This window comes from Oryctolagus cuniculus, chromosome 16 (assembly GCF_051225735.1).
Source record: "Oryctolagus cuniculus isolate XC-2025 breed Fujian yellow rabbit chromosome 16, ASM5122573v1, whole genome shotgun sequence".
NCBI classification, from domain to species: domain Eukaryota; kingdom Metazoa; phylum Chordata; class Mammalia; order Lagomorpha; family Leporidae; genus Oryctolagus; species Oryctolagus cuniculus.
Window position 1 is genome coordinate 60073975 of NC_142882.1, and position 19574 is coordinate 60093548.

Consider the following 19574-nt stretch of genomic DNA (forward strand, 5'->3'; position numbering starts at 1 on the left):
AAATAAAGATTTTTTTATTTGTTAAGGCAGAGTGACAGGGAGGGAGAGATAGAGACAGATTTTCCATCTGCTGACTTGCTCCCCAAGTGGCCATCTTCAGCTGCTTTTCCAGGTGTGTTAGCAAGGAGCTGGATCAGAAGCAGAGCAGCCAGGACTCAACTTGCATTCTGATGTGGGGTGGCAGCTTCGCAGGCAGAGGTTTGACCAGCTGTGCCACAATGCCTGCCCGAACCAGATCATTCTTAATATTCTGTCTTCACATAGTATTCTAAATAAGCCTGGTATCTTCAGAGACTTAAAAGTCAGTTTATATAGAAACTTAGATCTCTTTTGGATGCCAATATAAGTTGGGTACTAAGAATATAAATTTCTATGAAGTGGTTTTCTGCACACTTTATGAACAATTACAGCAGATTCTAAACTCCATAAAGTGTGCCCTGACATGATCCCTGCCTGTTGTTAACTGTTGAAGAAGACCATTTATGAGAGCTTATCCCAACACGAAGTTTTAGTCACCATGTAATTCTTCATTACTATCCTGTAAATATATTAATAATAGCTGTCATTTCTTGAATGCTAGCTATATACTAAGCACTGCTTTAGATTGACTGCTTTAGATTTTTTTTTTTTTTTTTTTGGACAGGCAGTTAGGACAGAGAGAAAGGTCTTCCTTTTCCATGGGTTCACCCCCAAAATGGCCGCTACAGCTGGAGCTACGCCAATCCGAAGCCAGGAGCCAGGTACTTATCCTGGTCTCCCATGCAGGTGCAGGGGCCAAGCACTTGGGCCATCCTCCACTGCCTTCCCAGGCCACAGCAGAGAGCTGGCCTGGAAGAGGAGCAACCGGGACAGAATCTGGCGCCCCAACAGGGACTAGAACCCAATGTGCCAGTGCCACAGGCAGAGGATTAGCCTAGTGAGGTGCGGCGCCAGCCTAGATTTTCTTTCTTTTTTTTTTTTAAGATTTATTTATTTACTTGAAAGTCACACAGTGAGAGAAGGAGAGGCAGAGAGAAAGAGAGGTCTTCCACCCGCTGGTTCACTCCACAGTTGACTGCAACAGCCGGAGCAGCGCCAATCCAGAGCCAGGAGCGTGTTCCAGATCTCCCACGTGCGTGCAGGGGCCCAAGGACTTGGGCCGTCTTCTGCTTTCCCAGGCCACAGCAGAGCTGGATTGGAAGTGGAGCAGCCGGGACTTGAACCAGTGCCCATGTGGCATGCCTGCAGCGCTGCAGACCGTGGCTTTAACTGGCTGTGCCACAGCACTGGCCCCTAATCTTGTTTCTTCCTTGCAAAGAACTGTTAAATAAAATTTCAGTAAGTTTAGTTCAAACATCTAATTGGCTTTTATTATTGACTCGCCAGTAGGGGAGCACTGCATGTGAAGATTTAGAAGAGGCACTGTCCATGAGCTGAGCAGAGGAAGTGGCTTGATAGAAAAGGGCTGAAGCGAGCAGAAACAGGGAACCAAAAGCAGAGTGGTCATCTTAAGTTTACTCTCTGGGCTAAAAATAGAGGGACTTCCTTATCATACTAGCTCAGGTAAATTAATCCTCATCTGATTGGTTGCTATGAATCACCTGAGTTGTTTTTTTTAACTGGTTCCAAAGATCATTTTGATTACTCATCTAGTGTGAATGACTCCATTCTGATTTGATCTGGGCTCTTGGGCCTAATTCAGAAGCTCATTCCAAAATAATGGTCTCTCATAAATTTTATTTAACAGTGTCTAATTTATTAGCCCCCTTTTATAGATGAGGATAATTGAGGTTTAGAGATGTTAGTTGGAACTGAAACTCCATGTTTATTCAGTTTCACAGGTGTAGGGTTTTTTTTTTTTTTTTTTTTTTTAAGATTTATTTATTTGGAAGGCAGAGAATGAGTTCTTCCGTCTGCTGGTTCACTCCCCAGATGGCCACAATTGCCAGAGCTTCGCCGATCCGAAGCCAGGAGCTTCTTCCGGATCTACCATGTGGGTGCAAGTGCCCAAGGACTTGGGCCATCTTCTATTGCTTTTCCAGGCCATAGCAGAGAGCTGGATCGGAAGTGGAGCAGCCAGGACTAGAACCGGTGCCCATATGGGATACTGACACTTCAGGCCAGGGCGTTAACCTATTGCGCCACAGTGCTGGCCCAGGTGTAGATATTTAAACACTTCATATTGATTCTTTGAAGTATGTTACTTTCTTAAATTGAATATAATTTATGAGCAATAAAGTATGTGAAACTTGAGATGAGTATTTGGTCTACAGTAAAACCCCCAGTTGAGGCCGGCGCCGTGGCTCACTAGGCTAATCCTCCGCCTAGCGGCGCCGGCACACTGGGTTCTAGTCCCAGTTGGGGCGCCGGATTCTGTCCCGGTTGCCCCTCTTCCAGGCCAGCTCTCTGCTGTGGCCAGGGAGTGCAGTGGAGGATGGCCCAGGTGCTTGGGCCCTGCACCCCATGGGAGACCAGGAAAAGCACCTGGCTCCTGGCTCCTGCCATCGGATCAGCGTGGTGCGCCAGCCGCAGCGCGCCGGCCGCGGCGGCCATTGGAGGGTGAACCAATGGCAAAAGGAAGACCTTTCTCTCTGTCTCTCTCTCTCACTGTCCACTCTGCCTGTCAAAAAAAAAAAAAAAAAAAAAACCAGTTGAGGTGCCCACATCCCATATTAGAGTGCCTGGTTTATGTCCCAACTCAGACTCCTAATTCCGGCTTCCTGCTAGTGCACGGCATGGGAGGCAGCATGTGATGGGTCCCATGGTTGAGTTCCTGCCACTCACATGGCAGTCATGGATTGAATTCCTGGCTCCTGACTTTTGGGCCCCATCGCAGGGCTGTCTCAAGCAATTGGGAAGTGAGCTAGTGGGTGGGAGCTGTCTCTGTCTCTTTTTTTTTTTTTTTAATTTTTAATATGTAAAAATTACATAACAACCGTGCAGTTCCAGATAGCGAGCACTTCCAGAGCCTCAGATGATCCCTCTCTGCGTCCCCTGCCAGTCAGTACCCACCCGAGGGTGCCCAATGTGTGTTGCCTCCTTGTGTTTGACTTTACCATGCAGTTACGCCTGAGATTGAGCTTTGTTGTGCTGGTATCAGTAGTTGATAGTGTTCTGTGTTGCAAATACACCACGATTTGCTCACCCTTGCCTCTGATGATGGATGTACAGGTTTCCAGTTTTTTATTGTTGTTGTTGTTTTTTAATATTTATTTATTTATTTGAAAGGCAGAAATAGGAGAGAGAGAGATCTTCCATCCACTGGTTCACTCCTTTAGTGGCCTCAAGGGCTGGAGATGGACCGATACAAAGCCAGGAGCCAGAAGCTTCTTCTGGGTCTTCCACATGGGTGCAGGGAACCAAGGACTTGGGCTATTTTCTGCTGCTTTCCCAATACATTAGCAGGGAGCTGGATTGGAAGTGGAGCAACCAGGACTCAAACCTGTGCTCATATGGAATGCTGGCACTGCAGGCAGAGGCTTAACCTTCTACAGCACAGTGCCAGCCCTATGTTTCCAGTTTTCAATTGTTGCATACAAACCAGAAAGCGGGGCCTGGTACAGTAGGTTAAGCTTCCACCTGTGGAGCCAGCATCGCATATGGGCGTTGGTTCCTGTCCCAGCTGCTCCTCTTCCGATCCAGCTCTCAGCTATGGCCTGGGAAAGCATTGGAAGATGGCCCAGGTGCTTGGGTCCCTACACCCACATGGGAGACCCAGAGGCAGCTCCTGCCACCTGGCTTCAGATCAGCTCAGCTCCAGCTGTTGTGGCCATTTAGGGGATGAACCAGTGGGTGGAAGACCTCTCTCTCTGTATCTCCATCTCTCTATAATTCTGCCTGAAATAAATAATTATTTATTTGAACACAGAGTTACAGAGAGAGGTAGAGCCAGAGAGAGGTCTTCCATCTGTTGGTTCACTCCCCAGTGACCACAACAGCCAGAGCTGAGCTGATCTGAAGCCAGGAACCAGGAGCTGCTTCTGGGTCTCCCAGGAGGGTGCAGGAGCCCAAGGACTTGGGCCGTCTTCTACTGCTTTCTCAGGCCATAGCAGAGAGCTGGATCAGAAGTGGAGCAGCCAGTACTTGAACTGGTGCCCATATGGGATGTTGGTGCTGCAGGCTGGGGCTTTAACCCTCTGTACCACACCACCAGTCCCAATAAAATCTTTTTTTTTTTTAAGTATTTTATTTTAAAAAGTTGTATTTTTTTGTCAGGTTTCTTTCAGTTGAAAAGGGGTTGGCATTATTTTTCCACATATTTTTGCTCCAGGAATAAAATTTGTTTTACTTGAAACCTAGCATAATAGAGGAATACTAGATTTCTTATTCTACTAAGTCAAATATATTTCTGATCCTTGATAACTTTTTTACTTCTAAGTAAAAGTTCATAATAAGTAGATGCATTTGAAACTCTCTAGTTTTACATAAAGTAGGTCTCCAAAACTAATATGATACTACTGACAGTTTTTTTCCTGAAATACTTAGAAATCAAACTGTATTAGCTCCATATCCAAGGGCATTTCTGATTTTGTGAGTTGTACATCTGAGGTATTTATGTTTCAGTGGCTCCCAGGTCCCTGTAACAGTGCTGTTAATTCTCATAGCAGATATATTTGTATCATTAACATTAATGGAGATGGATACCTATTGGTAGAGTTTATCAATTGTAGTCTCTGTATATAAAGATTCTTTCCTAGGAAAGTATTTCTTTAAAAGGAGTATGGTTGGGGCCGATGCTGTGGCATAGCCAGTTAAAGCCCTGGCCTGCAGTGCTGGTATCCGATATGGTTCGATTTCTAGCTGCTTTACTTCCAATCCAGCTCTCTGCTAATGTGCCTGGGAAGATGGCAGAGGATGGCCTGATAATCTATATACACTGTTTTATGTCAATGAACATGTCTATTAACAAAGCTTTAGTGATTTTTTAAAAAAATATTTATTCATTTGAGAGGCAGAATTACAGAATGGTGGGAGTCAGGGGAGAGACAGGGTGAGATCTTTCATCTGCTGGTTCATCCCCCAGATGGCCACAACGGGCAGAGCTGGACTAATCTGAAAGCCAGGAGCCAGGAGCTTCCTCCGGATCTCCCACATGGGTGCAGGGCCCAGAACTTGGGCCATCCTCTGCTGCTTTCCCAGGTGAATCAGCAGACAGCTGGATTGGAAGTGGAGCAGCTGGGACTCGAACTGGTGCCCATATGGGATGTTGACACCACAGACAGCAGCTTTACCTGCCACGTCTCAGTGCCACTCCACTCCAGTGATTTTAAAGCAGAAAAGCAGAATGAAGCAATATTATTTTTAGTGCCTCAAATATCTTTAATATGATATTAGCTTCTTTCATATTATATAGTTTTATTGACACCAGCAAAATGTCATTTTCTTCTATATAACACTATGTTGATATGATTCTGGTTTCACTGTGGGATTTGCAATTATATATTTTTTAAAAAGTTTTTTTAAAGATTTATTTTAGTTATATGAAAGGCAGAGAAGAGAGAGAGAGGGAGAGAATCTTCCATCCACTGTTTCATTCCCCAAATGGCCACAACGGCCAGGGTTGGGTCAGGCCAGAGCCAAGAGCTGCTTCTGGGTCTTCCACTGGTGACCAGGGTCCCAGCACTTGGGCCATCCTCTGCTGCTTTCCCAGGCACGTTAGCAGGAAACCGGATCAGAAATGGAGCTTCTGGGACTCGAACCGGCGCCCCTATGAGATGCCAGTGTTGCGGGCGGTGGCATAACCCGTTACACTACAACACTGGCCCATAAAAAATAAATTTATACATTTTTAAAAAGTCATCTATCTTCCTGTTCATAATTCAAGTACTCCAAAGAAATGTGATTTAGGGGTCACTGCTGTGGCGTAGTAGATTAAGCCACTTGCCTGCAGTGCTGGCTTCCCATGTGGATGCTGATTTGCATCCTGGCTGCTCCACTTCCAATCTAGCTCCCTGCTAATGTACCTGAGAGAGCGGCAAAAGATGGCCCAAGTACTTGGGCCCCTGCACTCACTTGGGAGATCCAAATGAAGCTCCTGGCTCCTGACTTTGGATCGGTCAGGCCATTGAGGCCATTGGGGAGTGAACCAGCAGATAACGATCTCTCTCTCCCTCTCTCCCTCTCTCTTTCTCTCTTTCTCTCTTTCTTTCTTTCTCTCTTTTTCTCTGTAATTCTGCCTTTTAAATAAATAATCTTAAAAAAAATGTGGAATAGAAAAATAGCTCCTTAATTCTAGATAAAAAAAGAAGTCATAGCCTTTAATTCACTTAAATCCATAAAAGCAAATGCTTTAAGATACTCGTCTCCAATTAATTTAAAAACATTTCTTTTTAATTGGTAATTCTCAGTAGTACCATTTTCCCTCTATAGTTTGTGTTTATTTTTCTGGGCATCTAGTGTAATCATAATGCCATAAAATCCTATGCCATGCAGAGCAAGGAGTGTTAAGCACAAGCTGTTCACAAATCAATAGTTGACAAATACAGTGGTTTGCTGCTAGCTTTGTAATATAATCAAGAGGAAAAATAGCCATTGTATTGTAATGTTGACTTTTCAAGAGATTTGGGAGAGAAAACATAATTGAGAGAAAATATGTCTTTAATTTCCAGGATTTTTGTTGCTGTTATTTTAAGTGGAAAATATGACAGAGCCTTGGCTTGGGTGCCTAAAATGTTATGACTGTTCAGAAAACAAATAGATTGTGTTTCTCAGTGAGAGGGAAAAGCATCTCTGAGATGCCGGGAGAGGGAGCAGAGAGGCAGAGAAAGTGCTGGGAAGGCTTCCTCTGCTTCCTTCAGTAAACCACGCAGACCGGTGTCTGTAGGGTCCCTGGATGTTTTTACTTTTGTGGGCTAATAGTTGGGTATTGTGACCTCTATTTGCTATGTGCTGCTTTCACAGTGGTGTGGATATTGCATTTAAAAAAGGGTACTTCTGAAGTACTCAAAACTCACACAAGAGTATTATGGTATTGTTTTGCGGTTTTTCTTTGTTTTCTCAGTCTGTTTTTCTGAAGATGAAGTAAATGGAATCTGACTAGAGGACACTAGTTTGATTTCTGGCCTGTGAAACAGGCCATATAATAATTTTTTTGTTATTCTGGGAAGACAAACATTGTTACCCCTACTTGGAAGATTCAGTCAGCATTTAGAAAAATTCCCTTTTTGTTTCTTGTAATTAGAACATCTTATTTTCACCTTTTAGAAGACAGCCATTGTCCTCTTTTTCCTTCATCTTTTCCATTTGTAATCCTGTCAGTTTGTAAAATATTACTACTAAGTGGATTCAAAGTAGATTTGGCCATAAGACTATAGGTTACATAAAGACAAATATTTATAACTTGCATAATTTAATAACATACTTTGGGAGCGCATTTAATACATCTGTCACATTGTGTATATTAATGCCCTACCAGACACCATCTTTGATACCCCAGTTTTTGTCTTTTTGTTTTTTTGTTTTTGAGAGGCAGAGAAACCAAGAGACAGACTGACAGCTCCAGTCTGCTGGCCCATTCCCCAGATACCCACAATGGCCAGAGCTCTGGGCAAGGCTGAAGCCAAGAACCTAGTCTAGGTCTCCCACATGGGTGGTAAGGGACACAGCTAACTGAGCCATTATACCTACTGCCTCCCAGAGTCAGCATCAGTGAGATTCTAGAATCTGGAGCAGAACCATGACTCAGACCCAGACACTGACAGACACTCAACCAGAATCTGGAGCAGAACCAGCGTTCAAACCTAGACACTAAACCAGAGGCCAAGCACCCATCTCTGTCCCCAAATTTAACTTGGATTTGGTCCATGAACTCACTCTTTGATAGTAACCCTACTGGATGATAATCTAAATGTTTCTTAATCTCTGGGAGTTTAGTCTCTCTTCATCTCTGTAATGTTAGTTTTTGTCTGTGACTTTTCACATATACTTTGGACTACCATGTACAGCTTTATAGATAACAACACAGAGAGCCATTTGTGGCCATGGTTAGCCCTGGAGTTGTATAGTAGGGCCTCCTACTATACCTACCTTCACTTTCTATGGACCTGGTTAGCTTAATTGGTATTGTGTAATTTGCCGTTGGAGTCAACTGAGCATATTTATTTTTAAAAAATTTTATTATTTATTTGAGTATATTTGAAAGTCTAAGATAACTTCCAGGAGAATTCCTCTTAAGCATCTGTTCTATGAATTGTGTGTCTATCTGGATTAATTTGGCTGTGTAGAAAAATGACATATAGAGTGGTGCATATTTGAGGTATGAATTTAAATATGAAACATAATTTTAAAATATCATCAATTTGGAAATAAGTGGTTCTGTCTTATTTTTATTATCCTCATGCTTGATCTCTGATTCTGAAAATTCAGTCCTATTCTGGCATTAACTACCTGGAATTAGCATCAAACTCCCTAAGTTTAAGGGTTCAGCTCAGTCCCACAAGACTGCCCCTACTCATAAATCTTGTGTCCCCAGGCTACTTGCAGTTCCATCCAACTTAGCTACAAATTTGGGGGCTCCCACAATCCTTTCTGAGATTTGATAATTACTATAACAACTCACAGAGCTTAGAAAAACACCTTGCTTACATTTTACAGTTTATTATAAAAGATAAACAACTCAGAGATTGCCCACTGAGAGAGATGCATAGGACAAGGGATGGGGAGAGGGTTACAGAGCTTCCTGCTCTCTACAGCATGCTACCCTCTCAGCACCTGACCCAGGAGCTCCCTGAACCCTGTTGCTTTGCTACAAAACTTGATGGATTAAATTATTGGACAGTAATGATTGGGCTCATTTTCCCAGAGGTCAAGAAGTGAGACTAAAAGTTCCGCTTTGTAATCAAGGCTTGGTCTTTGTGGGTGAACATCCTCAATCCTGAAAGGTTCCTGTTAAGAGTCACCTAATTTGTATAAACTCCAGTATGATTGGGGGTTGATTGGGGACTGTTGTAAATAATGCTCTTATCATTTAGAAAATTCTGAAGTTTTAGGAGATTCGTTCCAAGAACAAAGACGTATTTTTTTGTTGTAACACACTTGAATAATATTGAACAGTTTATAATAATATAATAAAAGCTAGAAGAATGTTCAATAATAGAGAATTAATTAAACAGTCATATAGCCCTTAAAATTATTTGTAGATACAGACATATAAAACAGTTTATATAACTGTTTTGAACTTGATTAGCAAAGGCAAGGATTTGCTGGCAGCAAATCTACCAGAGGAGAGAAGAATTCTAGAAAGCTGCCAACACACTACAGGCAGTCTACAATTTATGAATGAATTGTGTTCCAAAAGGTGGCTGTTTGAAGTTCTGAATACATTTTCTCTAAGAAACCAAGTCAGCCTAGAACAGCCTTAATTTCACCCGAATTCATGGAATATATGTAGTATCTACACTTAATTTCAGTGTATCACAATTTTATGAGACTACTGCATTTTTTAATTTATTTTAGGATTTATTTACTTATTTGAAAGATACTAGTTACAGAGAGAGAGACAAAGAGATATCTTCCATCTGCTAGTTTACTCCCAAATGGCTCCAAAAGTCAGTGCTGGGCCAGGATGAAGTGAGGAGCCTGGAGCACTATCTTGGTCTCCCATGTAAGTGACAGGCCCCAAGGCCTTGGCCATCCTCTACTGCTCTCTCAGGCCCATTAGCAGGGAGCTGGATTGGAAGTAGAGCAGCTGAGGATGCTGGTGTTGCAAGTGGTGGCTTAACCTGCTGTGCCATAACACTAGCCCCAAGGAAGAATATAGTGAACATAGTGTACTTACTAATTAATTAATTAAACTTCTGGCTATTGACAACTTGTTAACTGAATCTTCAGAAGACAGATTTGTACCTTAACTCTAAGAAGATAGGATAGGATTTTCTTCATAAGTTAGGAACTGCTTGTGGTTGTCTTTTACTTCTGTTTTTTTTACATTCTAAAAGCAATTACGTACTCATTCAAAAGTAAGCCCACTTAATTAAAAGTAGATAGTAATATCCTCAGCTTGCTCTCAAATAGTTAGAAAAATATGTTTGTACACACCTACAATGCAGATAAATGTGGCCCAAAAAAGAGCAGTTGGTGAATATAGATGAAAGTTCATGGCCGGTGCCGCAGCTCAATAGGCTAATCCTCCACCTAGCGGCGCCGGCACACCGGGTTCTAGTCCTGGTCGGGGCGCCGGATTGTTTCCCGGTTGCCCCTCTTCCAGGCCAGCTCTCTGCTGTGGCCCAGGGAGTGCAGTGGAGGATGGCCCAGGTGCTTGGGCCCTGCACCCCATGGGAGACCAGGAGAAGTACCTGGTTCCTGCCTTCGGATCAGCGCGGTGCGCCAGCCGCAGCGTGCCAGCTGTGGCGGCCATTGGAGGGTGAACCAACGGCAAAAGGAAGACCTTTCTCTCTGTCTGTCTCTCTCTCACTGTCCACTCTGCCTGTCCAAAAAAAAAAAAAAAAAAAAATTTATAAGGTTGTCACATTCTTTCAACTTTCCTGTAAATGTGAAAATTACAAAACAAAAAGATGGGAATTAAAAAAAAAAACAGGAGTATTTCCTGTATCTCCAATTCCCAACCTTATTCTCTCCAGGGACTATGGTAACTGTATAGCTTACATATTTTCAAGCATATTTTTAAAATCCATTTACATGAAGTATATTTTGCATGAATAAAATCATAGTTTAAATAGAATCATACTGTATTTACTGATACCCTACTTGCTTTGTAAATTTACCAGTATGTATTTTCTTTTGCTGTTATAGCAAATTAACACAATCATTGATTTAAACTAATGCATTTCTTAGAGTTCTAAAGGTTAGAGTTCTGGAATGGATTTCACTGGGCTTAAAATCAAGATGTTTGCTGGATTCCGTTTCTTCCAGGGGCTCCAGGGGAAACTAGATGTCCTTGCCTTTTCCAGCTTCTAGAAGTCACCTGTATTCATTGTTTCATGTCTCTTCATCTTCAGGCAGTAGTACAGCCTCTTCACATGTCTCTGTTTCTCTCTTGTAAGGACCCTTGCAATTTGCATAGGGTCAGCTGAAATTCCAGTTCATTTCCAGCTGAAGTTGATTACTCATACCTGCAAAGTGCCTTTTGCATCCGTATATATATTAGTCACCTTTTTTGTCACCATAACAAATACCTGAGAGGATCTACTTGGGAAGGGAGGAGGTTTATTTTGGCTCATGGTTTTGAAGGTTCACAAAGAATAATCAGGCCCCATCTGGTGAGGCTAAAGGTGGCAGAAGGAGAATCATATGGCAAACCTGGAAGGAGACAGATCACACATTGTCAATGTGTGTGGTCTGTTCTTACAAACACCACCATCATTCAATTGTGACAACTTCACCTTAACAACCTAATCCAATCCAGCCACTTCCTTAAGGGACTACCTTCAGACATCAAAGTTGGATCAAGCCTCCTTGCCTAAACCATCAACCTGTGACTTAGTGATTTTAAGTATCTGGATGAATTGGGGAGCCAAATCATATTCAAACTATAGCTGTAATATATACACCTGTCCCTCAGGTTCCTCAAGGATTGGTTCCAACCCTCCCTTCCCTCCCCCCCCAAAGATAAAAATCTAATGATGCTCAAATCCCTTATATGAAAGGGCACAGTAATTACCTATGACCTATGTGTGCCCTACCATATATTTTAAATCATCTCTTGATTACTTACAATTCCTAATATAGTATAAAGTAACATTGACGGATTCCAAGTATTAGGATTCGGACATCTTTGGAGGGCCATTTGCTTACCTCCCATTATATTATGACTAACTTGATTTATCCGTACCATTGGCCCTCCATGTCTATTGATTCAGCCAACTATAATCAAAAAAAATCAGGGAGAATGCTAGAGATTAAGGATACATACTAAAAGCTTTATGTCTGAAAGACAGTGTTAGAGTGACTTCACAGTATACTTTATTGAACTGCATTCTCATTAAAGGAAGTAAATCACCAGACTAGTTTAAAGCCTATCCCACCATTACCACCACCAGCACAGCACAACCCCATCAAAACCCTAGGCCCTAAACTACCTGAACTGCAAACAGGGAAGCCAGTTGATAAGAAGCAAAGAAGCAAACTTGGATGTTAGCACAGTCAGGCTCTTCTGCTGGACTTTATGCAGGTCAGTAGGATATTGTTTTCCTCGGGGCCTTGTTGCTTCAATTACCAACTGTTTGAAGACAGTTCCCAGGTCTCACCCTCCAGTCCAGTTACCACCACCACTGTTCCCATGCTCCTCGCCTCTTACGTACATTGACGTTTAATAGCCATTAAGTCAGAAAGGGGGAAAGGCTTACTGACCTTCCCTCCTTTTACTACTTTTTTCTTTTTCTCCTGGGCCACAGGCTTGTGGTAATGTCAGATGTCAACAGGTGTGGCTTGTTGCACTTCTGTCTGTTCAGCATTTATAAACATTTCTGCTTTTCAAGACAAAATGCTCCTTCTCAGCAACCACCTTTTAGCTTACATTCCTGATCATTTTAGGTCGAGTTCTCCTATCCTCCCCTGATTCTGGGAGATGGACACGACAGCCATACTTTGCCAGAAGAATGGAAATATTTGCCCTTCCTTGCCTTACCGGATGGTGCACACAACTACCAAGAAGGTATGTAATAAAGCAGTAGGTGCCATTTTTGAAAATTGCTAAGACATCTTAGATTCCATGTGCCTTGGTAAATAAAAGCCCTTTGGGCAGTTGTGCCTATTTGTAAAATATTTAAATGCTTTTCTGGAGATGACTAGTCATGTACTAGAGGACCGGACCTCCAGAGGAATGCCAGGCTTCTGTTGGCCTTGTGTGGTGACCTTGACCATCCTTTTGCTAGAGCTGTGGCTAAATAAACCAGAGCAGGTCAGTCACCACCAGGAGCACTTCCTCCATTTTACGGTGCTATATATGGTAAGATGATGAGAGGAATTCTAAGAAACCAGTGGCTGTGATGTTGGAAATAAGTACGACATGAGTTCCTTGTTACCAGTTTTATGTTAATGACTACATTATGATGATTTCAATTTCATTACCGATGAGAGTGATTCACCTTGGTATTTATATTTTTCAATGTGTCTCTTAGATACTGTATTTTTTCACTTACCACCCAGAAATGGAAATGGAGCCACGGTATATGGTATCTCTTGCTATCGACAAATTGAAGCCAAGGTATGATAATTAATGATTAACAATAATAGGAAAGAAACTCCAAAATCTTTTCTTAGATTTTTGTCCCTTAGAGAAATATATAATCTTTATTTTTCATGTGGTACCTGTGAAGTTGGTTTAGACTTTTTTTTTTTTGGACAGGCAGAGTGGACAGTGAGAGAGAGACAGACAGAGAGAAAGGTCTTCCTTTTGCCGTTGGTTCACCCTCCAATGGCCGCCACAGCTGGCACGCTGCGGCTGGCGCACCGCGCTGATCCGAAGGCAGGAACCAGGTACTTCTCCTGGTCTCCCATGGGGTGCAGGGCCCAAGCACTTGGGCCATCCTCCACTGCCTTCCCAGGCCACAGCAGAGAGCTGGCCTGGAAGAGGGGCAACCGGAACAGAATCCGGCGCCCCGACGGGGACTAGAACCCGGTGTGCTGGCACCGCAAGGTGGAGGATTAGCCTAGTGAGCCGCGGCGCCAGCCCGGTTTAGACTTTTATAGAGAATTTGTGGCTATTTTTCTGATAGTACTAATTTATTCACAGAAATGTTTTTATAAGTTGACGTTGGTAGTTGTGATTATATTTGCATCATAATATTTTGTACATTGTTTTTAAATAGTGAATCCTAAATCCATATATCAAATATTGTATCTAAGTTTCATACTTTCTTTAACTTTGAATTTTCTGTTTCTGGTGTTTGATACATAACTTTAAAAAATGGAGTGTCAGGTTTTGTTTGAGCAACACTGAGAAAGTGGAATTAACTTACAGTGGCTTCCAGCTACTCACATAGTATCTTAACTATGTATACTAAGATTTTGACTATTTTTAAACTACCTGCCACTTCATGCCTGATTTACTGTAATAGCTCTGGGGAATAAATTCAAATAAACCAAGATGCGTGACCCAACTTGCTTACATGTAGCACTGTTTTTTGTGATAGAGATCATGTTTATGGGTAAAAAACTCTTTCCTGGGGCTGGCACTGTGGCACAGCAGGTTAACACCCTGGCCTGAAATACCAGCATCCCATATGGGCGCCAGTTCAAGACCAGGCTGCTCCACTTCCTGTCCAGCTCTCTGCTATGGCCGGGAAAGCAGAAGATGGTTCAAGTCCTGGACCCGTGTGGGAGACCTGGAGGAAGCTCCTGGCTCTGGCCTCGGATCGATGCAGCTCTGGCTGTTGTGGCCATTTGGGGAGTGAATCATCGGATGGAAGACCTCTCTCTCTCTCTCTGCCTCTCCTCTCTCTGTGTAACTCTGACTTTCAAGTAAAATAAATAAATCTTTAAAACTTTTTCCTCCTTTTTTAAAAATTTATTTATTTATTTGGAAGGCAGAGTTACAGAAAGAGAAAGGGAGAGACAAAGAGAGACCTTCCATCCGCTGGCTTACTCCCAAGATGGACGCATTGGCTACAGTTGGGCCAGACTGAAACAAGGAGCCTGGAGATCCATCTACATGTCCTGCATGGATGGCAGGACATAAGCATTTGGGACATCTTCCACTGCTTTCCCAGGCTCATAGCAGGGATCTAAATCAGAAGTGAAGCGGCCTGCATTGCAGGTGGCGCTTATTAACCCACTGCTTCCCTTCTTTCCTCTTTTGAGCTCACTGATACTCTAGAGCAGATCATAACCTCAGCTGCAAATTGGAATCTCTTAAAGAGCTTAAAAAATGGGAAGACTGGGCCTCACCCCAGAAGTTTTGTTTTAATGTCTGGACATGAGGAGTTTTTAATGCTCCCCAGGGGATTCCCATGTAGCCAAGACTGAGAACCACTGCTCTGAAACGGTGGTTCTTCACAAGAGCTACCTGGAGACTTTTTTTTTTCTTTTTTTTTTAAATATATGTGTCTGGTCTTTTTTTCCTGACTGAATTAGAATCTCTGGGACTAGAGAGTTTGGGTATTTATAAGTTTTTAGAGCTTCCTCAGGTGAATAATCTACTTAGTAAACTTGTTCTTCTAATTTTTTAAACATGCAGATAATTAAAAGAATAGTACAAAAACACCTGTACATTCAGAAACTACATTCAATAATTGTTGTTCTGTGTGTGTATGTTTGTTTCCCTGAGCCATTTGAAAGTAAACCGTTGGTTGGGGCCAGCGCTGTGGCGCAGTAGATTAATCCTCTTCCTGTTGTGCCAGCATCCCATATGGGCACTGGTTCTAGTCCCAGATGCTCCTCTTCTGATCCGACTCTCTGCTGTGGCCTGGAAAAGCAGTAGAAGATGGCCCAAGTGCTTGGGCCCCTGCACCCACACGGGTGACCAGGAAGAGGCACCTGGCTCCTGGCTTTGGATCTGCGCAGCTCCAGTCATTGCAGCCATTTGAGGAGTTAACCAGTGGATGGAAGACCTTTCTCTCTGTCTCTCCTTCTCACTGTCTGTATCTCTACCTCTCAAATAAATAAATAAAAATTAAAAAATAAAGAAAGTAAACCGTTGGTGTAAATTCCAGGATACACAAACTAATTAACCACCTTAAAATAACAAGTTCTGGGACATTGAACACACCCATTGAGTGTTTAGTGTTTGTGAAATGAATAACTGAATCTAAAGCTGAAGATATTATATCAGCATATACACCTTAAGTATATACTGTTTTGTTACATTTCAATAAAGCTGAGGAAATAAAAGATAAAAAAAACTTGAGGGTAAGAGTCAGCCTGGTAGCTTTTTGCATTTGATTTCTCCAGTACTGTTACTATTACATACTTAAATGTAAAGTGGATTGAGCTGTTGCCATTTCTTAGACATGTGTTCCTTTTCTTAAATTTATTATTTTTAAAGATTCATTTATTTATTTGAAAGGCAGAATTACAGAGCAAGAGAAGGAGAGAAAGAAAGATCTTCCATCCATTTGTTCACTCCTCAAATGGCTGCAACAACTGGGATTGGGCCAGGCCAAAGCCAGGAGCTAGGAGCTTCTTCCCAGTCTCCACAGCACCTATATATGGGATGCCGGTGCTGCAGTGCTGGGCCTGACATTTTTTCCTTTTACTACCTCTTATCCCTCCTAGATCATGTAAGCATTAGTAAAATTATTTCCCCAGAGTTTTTCCACTCATTAACAACAATTCTCATGCTGTGCAGAGCCTTTTAGTACTGTCTGCTCCACCCCTGGGTCTGACTAACTCCAGAGTATCAGGGCTGTTCATTTTTCTGAATCTTCTAACTGTATGCAAGAACCATAAAAATAAGCTAGCTGTTCAGGACCTAGCCTTGCCCAAGAATGAGAAAGATAAGCTAGATGTTAGAGGAGACCTAGAGCCTAGGAAAAAACTCATTCCCTTTGAATAAAGGTAGGACGTAATGGATGTGTCCAGTTAAGAGGAAAGCCTCTGCTGCTTTTTTTCTTTCTTAAGGATTTGTTATTTTATTTACTTGAAAACCAGAATTACAGAAAGAGGGGGAGAGAGTCATCTTTCATCCACTGGTTCATTCCCCAGATGGCCTCAATGGCTGCTGCTGGACCAGATCAGAACCAGGAACCTGGAACTCCATCAGGGTCTCTCACATGGGTAACAGGGACCCAAGTACTTGGGCCGTCTTTCTCTACTTTCTAGTGTGAATTAGCAGGGAGCTGGATTAGAAAGGGAGCAGCCCAGATTCGGACCAGTGCTCACAGGGGATGTCGGTGTTCCAGGCTGCTGCTTAACTCAGTGCACCACAGCACCAACCCAAGCTCTGCTCTGACCTGATGTCTAGTCGTGAGTCATCAGTCAGTTGAACACACTGAACCCTATTGGTCCTCAGGACAGACTCAAGGAAATGCCAGCACTTCACTTAGAGGGGGAAGAGTTGGTTCTTACCTTTCCTTACAGCCTTATTTGCTGTTGACCAAATCAAGACTTGTCCTCTCGCAGCAGAGAATTATAGAAATCTTACGTGGGTATTCTCACTCACACTCACTGAGGCATGAGGTGCATGCTCAGGCCTGGGGTACAAGTTCACCAGAATAGATTCCAGGCATCATAGAGCAGCTGTTAAACTGTTCACAAAAATCAGTTGGCTGTAGTACATGGATTAATTTCTGGGTTCTCCATTATGTCCCATTGATCAATGTGTAAGTTTTTATGCCAGTCCCATACTGTTTTAAACATCAGTTAAAGCAAAATGTCTGGAACTGGAGGATGTTATGTCAGTAAAATAAGCCAGAGAAAGACAAATACCTCATGTTCTCCTTCACACTGGAAGCTAAAAACAGTTAATCCAAACACAGGATTATAATTCCTAGAGACTGGGAGGGGTGTGAGAGAGAGATGGAAGTTGACTAATAGGTGCCAAATCACAGTTGGACAGGGGGAATAAGTTCCGAGTACTGCATAGCACATTGGGGTGACTCATTCTTAGTAATCTGTTATAAATTTTCTGAGCAATGGGCTACAATCCAAAGTAATAACAAAGAGGGGAATATTGGTTATCCTTATATTAAAATTGTTTTACACTGTATCCCATAAATAGGTATAATTACTGTTATTTTTTTTTTAAGCTTTATTTGTTACTTGAAATAATTAGAGAGGCAGAGGCAGAGAGAGAGGTCTTCCCTCCATTGGTTCACTCCCCATATGGCTGCAGTGGACGGAGCTGAGCCAATCTGAAGCCAGGAGCCAGGAACTTTTTCCAGGTCTCCCGTGTGGGTGCAGGGGTCCAAGAATTTGGGCCATCTTCTACTGCTTTCCCAGGCTGTAGCAGAGAGCTAAATCAAGAATGGTGCAACCAGGACTCGAACCAGTGCCCATAGGGGTTGCCAGCACTGCAAGCAGCGGTTTTACCTGCTGCACCACAGCACCAGCCCCTACGATTACTATTAATCAAAAAAAATTATCATTTTTTTTTTAAGTTTGGTAAAATTTTTAAATTTAGAAAAAAAATTGCTGACAGTTTTTTCATCTCTAGAGAAACAATCCATGTGTTTTTGTTATCTGTTAAAACAGTCCCTTCTTACCAGAAACTTTGTTCTTTGGAAAAGTTGCCCATTTTAAAATTAGAATGACCAGTGGTTGTTTGGGTGAGTGAACTTACACATAACTTCATCTCCATCTGACTATATTCCTTGAGAATAAGAGCGTAGTTCCAGGCTGACTCCTCCTTTCAATAAATGTTTTCTGAGATTCTCAGTCAATTTAACTAAATGTAAGAAATTTCTTCTGTTGGCTATTTTTGTATTGAAAAATGGTTTTAAAATATTGCTGTGAAATATTTCTGATAATAACTATTTGTTTATAATAGGCATTGAAAGTAAGGCAAGCAGATGTTACCAGAGAGACTGTTCAGAAAAGTGTCTGTGTCCTAAGCAAGCTGGTAAGAGAACTAGTAACTTGTTCATGTGTGTGTTAAACTCTCATGACAGATTTTTTTATTTGAGTGTAAGACATGAGTAAAATGAGAAAGTTAAGAAAACGATATATTAAAGTTAGGAGTTTATTTATGCTCTTAGGTCTTCTGTTTTTCTTTGCTTCTCAGCAAAGACTAGGTAAGAGGAAGGAGATGTGATAGGTTGTTGGGAAGGAAGTTGACACTTGAACAAAATGAAGTAGCTGGTATATTTCATATCTCTTTTTGTTTTATTCCCAAGATTTTGGGTTGGTATTTCCTAAAATTCAAAATATCTTGATTACTTAGATTTTGTCAGTGATAATAGAGTTTATGACTATTGCAGTGAAAAAATTTAGCTTCAACTTACTCTTTAAATTTTATAATGGCTGAGGAAAGGAAATGACAGTGAAGCCATACTATAACAGTACTTTAATTGTGCTTCTATTTTGTACAGTCTGATCAAGTGTGTAATTTTAATTTTTTTAAAGTTATTTGAGAGGGCTCAGAGATAGGTAGCTATGCAGACAAAACAAACTCCTACCAGCTGGTTTATTCCCCAAATATTAGCTATGCCTGAGGCTGATCCAAAGCTGAAACCAAGAGCCAAGAATGAAATCCAAGTCTCACAAGTAGGTGACAAGAACCCAGCATGACCTGTCACCACTGCCTCTCAGCACTTACACCAGTAGGAAACTGGAGTCAGAACTAGAATTGAGGACCAAACCTAGACACTTCCATGTGGAATTCCAGCTTCTTAGCCACTAGAACAAATACTTGGCCCTAACTTTGTTTTTAAAAAGAAAATATATAACATGTCTAGTATTTCAGAAGTCTTAAATTGTTTATGATGATTCATGTTCATTAGTAATGGGATAACACCTTTACCAGTAACATCACATGCATAATTTTACATCTGAAATATAGTCCTAAAAATCTCCTTTGTGGGGAAAAATCCAGATTTACATCATCATAATTATCTTAGAACTGTATGATTTACAATATACAACAGTTTCTGCAATTAACCTAAACCAAAATTAAGAAAGTTTCACTAGCCTGATCACTAAATATATTTAAGTTTAGTTCTATTATGTCTTCTGCAATTGTCCAGTTTTCTATATCTATAGGC

The 19574-nt window shown here is 41.8% G+C and overlaps 1 protein-coding gene across 5 annotated transcripts in view; it reads left to right on the forward strand.

Annotated features, from left to right (window-relative positions):
- AVL9 (AVL9 cell migration associated) overlaps positions 1–19574 on the forward strand; it is a 72518-nt gene that overhangs the window by 10591 nt on the left and 42353 nt on the right. For all 5 annotated transcript variants that reach the window (XR_007922338.3, XM_008261619.5, XM_089315485.1 and 2 more), the window contains exons 2-4: positions 12469–12589; positions 13056–13141; positions 18362–18433. Coding sequence is in view for 2 of the 5 variants with exons in the window: in XM_008261619.5 (XP_008259841.2) it covers positions 12469–12589; positions 13056–13141; positions 18362–18433 (279 nt within the window). In the remaining 3 variants the exon portion in view is untranslated. The remainder of the gene's footprint in view (positions 1–12468; positions 12590–13055; positions 13142–18361; positions 18434–19574) is intronic.